Source organism: Cynoglossus semilaevis, chromosome 4 (genome assembly GCF_000523025.1).
Source record: "Cynoglossus semilaevis isolate Cse_v1.0 chromosome 4, Cse_v1.0, whole genome shotgun sequence".
Taxonomy (NCBI): Eukaryota; Metazoa; Chordata; class Actinopteri; order Pleuronectiformes; family Cynoglossidae; genus Cynoglossus; species Cynoglossus semilaevis.
Genome location: NC_024310.1, coordinates 110,746 through 119,874, shown reverse-complemented (window position 1 = coordinate 119,874; position 9,129 = coordinate 110,746). Strand labels below are relative to the sequence as shown.

The 9,129-nt window shown below is 49.1% G+C and overlaps 1 protein-coding gene and 1 non-coding gene across 2 annotated transcripts in view; both read right to left on the bottom strand.

Annotated features, from left to right (window-relative positions):
- Positions 1-211: 211 nt before the first annotated feature.
- The window catches only part of egfem1 (EGF-like and EMI domain containing 1), a 31,373-nt gene continuing 22,455 nt past the window's right edge, over positions 212-9,129 (bottom strand). The window contains exons 23-32 of the mRNA XM_025054925.1: positions 8,436-8,564; positions 4,943-5,074; positions 4,693-4,821; positions 4,482-4,610; positions 3,095-3,223; positions 2,723-2,851; positions 2,523-2,651; positions 2,051-2,179; positions 1,846-1,974; positions 212-780 (exon numbers count right to left, since the gene is read on the bottom strand). Of these exons, the coding sequence (XP_024910693.1) occupies positions 701-780; positions 1,846-1,974; positions 2,051-2,179; positions 2,523-2,651; positions 2,723-2,851; positions 3,095-3,223; positions 4,482-4,610; positions 4,693-4,821; positions 4,943-5,074; positions 8,436-8,564 (1,244 nt within the window). The 3' untranslated portion in view covers positions 212-700. The remainder of the gene's footprint in view (positions 781-1,845; positions 1,975-2,050; positions 2,180-2,522; positions 2,652-2,722; positions 2,852-3,094; positions 3,224-4,481; positions 4,611-4,692; positions 4,822-4,942; positions 5,075-8,435; positions 8,565-9,129) is intronic.
- trnaq-cug (transfer RNA glutamine (anticodon CUG)) lies at positions 3,867-3,946 on the bottom strand. The gene has a single exon. It is a non-coding gene; the product is annotated as a tRNA-Gln (tRNA).

The following is a 9,129-nucleotide window of genomic DNA, read 5'->3' as shown; positions in this document are numbered from 1 at the left end:
CAGGGTTCACCGTGTGGTTCAACAGGTGGTTCAGGGTTCACCAGCACAATTCTCTGTGCAATTTAAATTCCATCTTTTAATATAAAGCTCCTAAATTGTAGCTGCTGATGAAGTAAACTTATTTTCTTAAAACAAGTCCAACGGACCACCATGGAGAAGGACAACTGACCACCATGGAGAAGACCACCATGGAGAAGGACACACCATGGAGAAGGACAACTGACCACCATGGAGAAGGACAACTGACCACCATGGAGAAGGACAACTGGGACCTGGTTGAATAAGAAGTGCATGTTGGTGTAACGTATACTGTAACAATTAAATAACTTCAAATATTATCACTCACCACTGTTGTGACAGTGAACAAACAACAAGGAGTGAAAAATAATAAGAGGGTTAGGGTTAGGGTTAGGGTTACAGTCTACAGTCAGTCTACAGTGATGTTTTACATTCACATCACTACATGTGTGTATGTAGACATGTAGTTATCCTAGATGAGGACCTGGTCCTCTGAGGCTCCTCGCATGCCAGATGACTGGATGATGATGATGATGATGATGATGATGATGATGATGATGCTCAGTGGTGATGAAGAGTGTGGATCGCTGAGACTATGATGAAGTTCAGCACACACAGCTGCAGTACCACTTGACTCCACTGAGCTCTGTGCGTTTTTCCATGTCCAGTCCTGGGCCTCAGGTTAAAGGACTTTTCTGCCGGTTCTTCTCCTTCTTTGAGACACAGAGAAGTCCGACAGTCTGGACGACTGTTGTAGTGACGCTGAAGAGAGGAGGATAAAAAAGGCAGGAAGAGATCAGCACCGTTTGTAAATGAAAAACAAATGTTCTGAGGTTTGTGGAGGAGAAGTGACTGGTGCGGGGTCTCCGTCTGCTCAGCTTTGAGGAGGTGAAACAAAGACCGGCTCCATGCTGGGCGCAGATTAAAATAACTGTCAGAAGACGAGAGACGCTATTGAGGAAGACAGGCTGACGCACGGAGTGATGAAGACGAGCCTCTCACACTTCATGACAGAGTTCTCACTAAAGCTGGTTCAACTTTGGAGACCCTCACCCTCCCTCTCTCCCTCCCTCTCTCTCCCCCTCTCCCCCCCCCTCTCCCCCCCTCTCTCCCCCTCTCCCCCCCCCTCTCCCCCCCTCTCTCCCTCTCTCCCTCCCTCTCTCCCTCCCTCTCTCCCTCTCTCCCTCTCTCCCTCCCTCTCTCTCCCCCTCTCCCCCCCTCTCTCCCTCTCTCCCTCCCTCTCTCCCTCCCTCTCTCTCCCCCTCTCCCCCCCCCTCTCTCCCCCTCTCCCCCCCCCTCTCCCCCCCCCTCTCCCCCCCCCTCTCCCCCCCCCTCTCTCCCTCTCTCCCTCCCTCTCTCTCCCCCTCTCCCCCCCCCTCTCCCCCCCCCTCTCCCCCCCCCTCTCCCCCCCCCTCTCCCCCCCTCTCTCCCTCTCTCCCTCTCTCCCTCTCTCCCTCCCTCTCTCTCCCCCTCTCCCCCCCCCTCTCCCCCCCCCTCTCCCCCCCCCTCTCTCCCTCTCTCCCTCCCTCTCTCCCTCCCTCTCTCCCCCCCTCTCTCCCTCTCTCCCTCTCTCCCTCCCTCTCTCCCCCCCTCTCTCCCCCTCTCCCCCCCCCTCTCCCCCCCCCTCTCCCCCCCCCTCTCTCCCCCTCTCCCCCCCCCTCTCCCCCCCCCTCTCCCCCCCTCTCTCCCTCTCTCCCTCCCTCTCTCCCTCCCTCTCTCTCCCCCTCTCCCCCCCCCTCTCTCCCCCTCTCCCCCCCCCTCTCCCCCTCGCTCGTGTGTGTGGCTGTGTGTGTGTGTGTGTGTACAGCAGTAGGAGCCCAGACGTACCTTGACTACACGTGGGGCCCAGCCAGGTGAGTGGACATAGACATCGCCCAGTTACTCCGTCACAGTGACCCCCGTGGGAGCAGTGGCAGGGCAGGGAGCAGTCAGGACCGAACCGATCTCCAGCACAATCTGAACAAATACAGAGAAATCCACCAAGTCGGAACTCTGATGTTCATCAAATTCATTCTCTCCTGTTGATTCTCACCCTTTTCACATCTCTCCCCTGTCCTCCCGGGGGGGCACAAGCACCGCCCAGTCACTGGGTCACATGGGGCGTCACCAGCACAGTGACAGGACTCTGCACAGTTCAGTCCAAAGCTGCCAGCTTCACAACCTGCAGATCAGAAAACACACACACACACACACACACAGGTGGACAGAGAGTTGTTAGTTTTATCAGGACATGTAACAACCATGTAACAACCATGTAACAACCAGACAAAAACAACTAACACAAATATGGTCACAATTAACATTTGGGACGAGATGCAGAGGGAAAGTACCAGGACAGTAACAGGAACTCTTCAGTGCGGTAAGAAAAACGGAACATGAAACAGTCAGGAAACACCTGGAAACACCTCTCATCAAATCACCACTTTCTCAGTCAGTCTGTCTGTGTGTGTGTGTGTGACAAGAAGATTTGACCACACATCTGGATCGGTGTCAGACACACTCACGTTGTTGGCAGTGCGAGCCGTCGTAGCCTGGTGGACATTCACACTGTCCAGTTACTGGGTCACATGTTCGGCCCACTCTGCACTCACAGGTTTGGCCACAATACTTTCCAAAAAATCCTGAAGTGCATTCTGGGAAGAGAAATCAACACTGAAGGCTGTGTGTGTGTGTGTGTGTGTTGTATATAGTTTTGTTGACATACTGTGTTGGCAGGAGTTGCCGTAGTATCCAGCTGTACACGAGCAAGTTCCAGTAAAACGGTCACAGGTACCATTGTTGTGACAGGGACAGTCATGAGAGCAGTCCAGACCATAGTGTCCCTGTGGACAAGCTAGGACCACAGAGGGGGAGGGAGGGAGGGAGGGTTAAGAACAGACTACACCAGTCGTGTAGTCGTGTGGTGTCACATCCGACCCACAGTGTAAATATATACCACAATATAGACCATATATATATATATATGTATATATATATATATATATATATAGAGAGAGAGAGAGAGAGAGAATATATGGGTGTGTGTGTGTGATATAAATATTGTTGTTGTTTGGATTCAACATGTCTCCTCCTGTACCTGTGTCACAGTGCGGTCCAGTCCAGCCCGGTCCACACCTACAGGATCCATCAACTGGGTCACACAGTCCTCCATTCTGACAGCTGCACAGGTTATGGCACTGAAGCCCATAGCGCCCTCTAGGACATGCTGAGGACACAGACACATATAGACTACAGTGGAATCTTGTTTATTTAAGTTTAACAGTTCCTTCAACTGTGATGTCACTGTGATGTCATCAGGTTGTTTGACTAACTTTAGAATGGAACCATAATAATGATTTTCTTCGTTTATTTACACATCCCTGTGAGCTGTTTGTTCACCCATGGACACCAGAGAGGAGAACATTTAGAAAAATGGAAAACCCCGCGTGTTATCCAGTTGATTAAGGAATAGATTACAGAAGCAGAAAACCCCCACAATGCATCTGTTTTCCTGGTTAATGAGGCAGTGCGATCATCAAAGGAGAGTTTGTTACTTCATACACAACGGAACTGTTGAAAGGTGCATCAGCCCCGTCGGTGTGGTCGCTTCTCACTCTCACTGGTTTGACTGAAGCGTGTCAGAGCAGCAGGTTGGAGGTTGAGGAAGTTCAGCAGATGTTTGTGCTTCAGTGACTGTGAAGACCGTGGACTAATGATCACAGTCTCATAAACAACCAAGGTGGTTCCATAAATGTGAGATGAGTTTCCCCCTGAGGGGCGCCAAAGCACTAGAGGGGACTCAAGATTCAAAAAGAGTAAAAAAGTTTCAAAAAAAAGGGAAAAACATTATTTCTATTTGTATCTGAAGCCAATTCCTCTGGGAATTGAACCCAGGCCTGTCTGCTCTCTGCTTCAGAGGCAGGTGTGCTAACCACTACACTATGGAACCACGTAGATAGTCTCAACTTGACTGTTTGGTTATTTCAACATTTGCCATGTTGTCACGGCGACGTCAGTCTGTCTCCCTCTCTAGGTTAATCAGCATTATCACACTCACCTGGTCCTGGGATCACCTGTTCATTAGTCTCACTCGTGTCACCTGGTGCCCAGGGTATATATACCTCCCTCTCTCCCTCAGTCTTCATCTAGTCTTGGTTCCTCTCAGCTCCTGTTATCTAATGACTGTTTGTTGAATTTTGTTTGGACTAAATTTTCTGCACCTGGTTCTGGTCTCACTTGGTCTTGAGTGCTGCACTTGGGTCCGACCGTCTTCCTGACGTGACAAGTCGTAACAGTCATTTTGTTTGTTTGTGATGTGGATGAACCACGGCCACTGAAGACTGAACGCTTACAACTGCAAATATGAACAGCAGATGGATCTTTTTTTCATCCTAGAACTTTTTGATCGGACCTTGCGCGTGTGTGTATGTGTTTAAAACTGACAAAAGAGACATGCAACTGAGTAGGAAAAGTCTGATTCCAACCTTGCTGACAATACTGCCCCATTCTACCAGGACTGCAGTTGCACCTCCCAGTAACCGGGTTGCACTGCCCTCCGTCGCTACAAGAGCTCAGCTTCGCACAGTCCTTCCCGTAGAAACCACTAGGACAACCTTGAAGAACAAACATGTCTTACCAACAATCCACAAAAACAGGGGAAAAAAACAACAAACCACGGGACTTTTATTGATTTACTTTGGCTGCAGTTAGCGCCGACGTAGCCAGGAGGACAGAAACAAGTTCCAGTCCTGAAGTCGCAGCGAGCAGAGTTGGTACAGCTGCACCTGAACCTACAGTTCGGCCCAAAGCTCCCTGCACGACATCCTGGACACAAAAAGTAACAGAAAGGTTTTTTGTTTTTTATCTGATTTTGTTTTTGTGCAGTAAAAAGTACTGTTCAGTACCAATGTCCTGGTACTTCCACATCAGAAGACCGGTAACTTACGTAAGTCACAGCGTGACCCGTAGTAACCTGGTAGGCAGCTGCACTTCCCCGTCACAGGGTGGCACTGTTCCTGGTCCCCTGAACACTGGCACAGTTGGCTGCACATGAGTCCAAACGTCCCAGCAGGACAGTCTAGGACACGGAGAAACATTATTGTTACACCACAGCCATTAAAATGAACTCAACATGTCAAACTCAAGGCCCGTGGGCCGAATGTGGTCGGCCACATCATTTTAAACGGCCCCACAGAGTTTAACCTGATAATGTTTGTCCTAAAGTGTCAAAATGGTGGTCAGGGCGGATCTTTACATTTGTTTACCAACAACTGACAGTTCAATAAACGTTAACCCTGGCGGCCCACAACTCACACTGCGTTTTACGGTTCAGCCCCTCATGTGGCCAACCCAGATACTACAGGGAACAAATGTGGTTGGAATGACCCGAGTCTTAAGATGGTCCGGTCCAACAGTCCAAACCTAATGGACCGCCTTTCCTCATCCAGGGACAGGAAACTTGTCCGTGTTTCCAGCTTTCCCACGTGGACATGCTTTCACGCACACTCAATAATACACAATAATGAATGGAGTCAACAGACAATCAATCACAGCGAACAAGACGAATCTGTGAGCTGTGAACATGTTTTGGGCTGAGACCGCAGCAGCAGGCAGCGTGGGGGACAGATAAGAAAGGACTTCCAGACTAAAGAGCCAATTACGCTGCTGTCATTATGATCGTCTGCTCTTATCCGCCGCTGAGGAGACAAAAACAATGCCTTCTGTTTTACTTGGCAGCCAGTGTGTAACATTTATCAGATGTCTGGGGAGTGTGAGCAAGGAGAGGAAGGGAGCGAGAGCGGCGAGGGTGGGGGCGGGGGGTTACAAAGCTGCTGGTTTACAGTCTAAAGGGTTCGGTTTAAATAATGAAACATTAGCATAAAGTCCTGCGACAGAGAAGCTTTAGTGCTGGTGCAGAAAAGACTTCCTGGAATGTAATAAATGTTCATCTTCCCCAGGAGGAAAGAGACGACAAAGAGAAGATTTAATTAGTGCTAACAGAAGGATCCTCACAGATCACACACACTCAATCCCATGATGCTCTCTGTCTTCCAGATGGAAGTGGTGTATTGTGGTGTGTGAGTGTTTTAATGAAGGGGCACAAGTGTCAGCCAAACTGTTTTGAGGGAATGACAATGACGTTGTTCCGTTGCCAAGAAATTCTGGAGAAACTAAAGGTAATGTTAATGAGAAATATTAAAATTAACAGAAAAGTTTCTGTGGATGAATCACGATTAATCATTTTAATGGTAATCAATCACAACTAATGGTGATTAGGAATGATAAATCAACAGTCCTAAATATGAAAAACAAATGTTTTCCAGGTGAATGGAATTATGAATGTGAGTCAAACCTATTTACTGCCCTGCCATCAGTGAGGCTGGTCGCAGGTGAACGGACAGTCTTTCAGACATGACATTATTATTGGAGCAACCATAAGTAGATGCTAATGGAGTTAGCATACAGTTAGCTAGATGTTTACCCCTCCCTCCCACCCCTCCGACCCACCTTTCTCACAGCCTGGTCCTGTGAGTCCGGGGGGGCAGCCACAAGTGCCCGTCTCATGGTGACAGGACACCCCCCTCAAACACTCACACCTCTGGGCACAGGAAGCTCCGTAGGATCCAGGGAGACAGGCTGAGGAGAAGACATGGCTTTTCACCTTCCTCGAACTCTGAACATTCTCTCACAGGTTCATGGCCTCTACAAACACACTCACGTTGGTCACACCTGGCTCCTCTCCAGCCTGGCTTACACTCACACTGGCCAATCACATGATGGCAGCCAAAGCTATGGACACAGTCACACCTGTGGTCACAGGCCTCTCCGAAAAGTCCCTCAGAACAGGCTTCAAAAAAAGAATCAAAATATATTTAATAAATCCCAGGCAGTAACTGACCCCTGTGCCCCCTCCCCTTCTTCTCGATGTCTTCAGGAGTTGTTGAAGAAAGAGCAGAAAAGTCACCTGAGCTGCACAGTGTTCCCGTCCAGCCGGGTGGACACACACATGTTCCTGTCACCTTGTCACATTTCCCTCCATTCACACACCCACAGGCTTGGCTGCAGTTCACTCTGTGACGTCCCTCCTCACACTCTAAAAGAGAGCGCATCCATCAGGTGGTTGTTTAACTAGGTACGCCAGTGATGGATGCTAGTTTAATTACCGATGTTATTTAGTAGTTAGCATGCTAACGAAAAAGACGAAGAAGAAAGTTGTCACTTTTGTTGAGTCTTCACTGTTTTCATTTCATAATCTGAAAAAACATGTTATAAGTAAAACACTTTCCAATCTCTGCTGCTTGGAAGCTGTCTGCAGAGTTCAAAACCCCAAGTCTCAGTCTGTGACAAAATATATTTCTACCAATATACAGTATATATATATATTCAAAAGCATAATTTTAAACATTCTGCCCAGTGAGTGCGACAGGAACCAGGTCACATGTCACTACATGATCCACAATTCAAACACAGATTGATGAAGATGAGCTCACCTTTCTCACAGGCGTCCCCAGTCCAGCCGGGGGGGCAGGTGCACCGTCCACTCACCCTGTCACAAGACCCACCGTTTTGACACAGACACTGACCAGAACAATGTTCTCCATAGTGTCCTGCAGGACAGGCTGACACGACAAAAGAAGTATGAACAGCTAATGTGGCTAATATGGCTAACAGAAAAATATACTGCAGAATTGGTTCAGATAGAGAATTCCTCTTTACTTGACTGTGTATTTTAGACAAAGAGACTTCAGTGCAGCATCGTGTCCTGTTTTACTGTAGAGTGAGACTCACACAACTGACACTTGGTGCCTGTCCACCCTGCTGCACAGCTGCACCGTCCAGTGATGTGGTCACACCTGGCTCCATTCTGACACTCACAGGTCTGACTGCACTGCTCTCCAAACTGGCCCTGTGGGCATTCTGCACACACACACACGCACACACACACACACACACAGTGAAAACATATAATTGGGGTATTAGAGTTTTCAGTCCACATATTGTAAACGTCCTGATGATCAAAGTGACGTTTGGAATCTCAGAAAGAAGAAAAGGCTCTAATGGCAGCGAGGCGTCATTAGCGCCGGCTGATAGCTTTCTGCTGACTCTGATTGGAGTAGTTAGGACCACAAAATGGCTGCGGCAAGAGAACAAGTCTTGACTGAGACGGAGTCACATCATTTCACTGTGTTCATAAAAACAAGAGCCTGAGAAGAGCCCCCCCCCCCCCCCCCCCGCGTCAAACACGCCGGTGCATTTATCCAGAATGGACCTACTTTAAAACACGTATGCCTGAGGGTACCCCCCCCTTCCTCCATCACAGTCTGATTACAGAGATAATTGTTCACTAACATCATCGTTGTGTTTTAGGATGGCATGTCGTGATGGGCTGCAGCCAGGGCCTCCCTCACACCCCATTTTAATGATGTGGCTTCCATTACCCAGAATGCAGTGTGGTCCTGCCCAGCCGGCGGTGCATAGGCAGGCTCCTGTGATGTGGTGGCAGCGGGCACCGTTCCTGCACTCGCACATCTGGCCGCAGTATAGACCGTAAAAGCCGTCCGGGCAAACTGTGGGCCGAGATAAAACATCCAACTGTTCAGAACTGGCAGCTTCACAGAAGAGGAGGAAAAGAGTGAGACGCCAAACTGTTTTTATTCTTTCTTTTCTCTGGCCTTCTCCATCCGTTACTCTCCTCTCCTCTCCTTCCCTCGATACGTTCCCTCTGTCTCTCTTTCTCTCTCACCACCTACTGAAAACACCAATATCAAATGGCAGCCCCACGCTGTGGCTGTTCATTTGCAGAGCGTCTGTGTTCGTTAAGTGAGTTCATGTCCCACATGTGTGGTGGATCTGGGCCACATCAAAGTCCGTGGCGGCTCCTAGGCCGTTCCCGTTTGGAGGTAGATGGGGCAGCGAGGGCGGGTAATTAGAACACCTGCTGGGCCCCCACCAATACACTGCAAAACAAATCCAGGTTACTGTGCCCCGACACACACAGTCTGTGTGTGTGAGTGTGTGTGAGTGTGTGTGTGTGTGTACCGATGTTAGCAGAGCCTGGGTTACAGCCTGTTTCCCATTGATAAACCAAGACAAGCAGATTTCAGGTTTAAAATGTGTGTGTGTGTGTGTGTG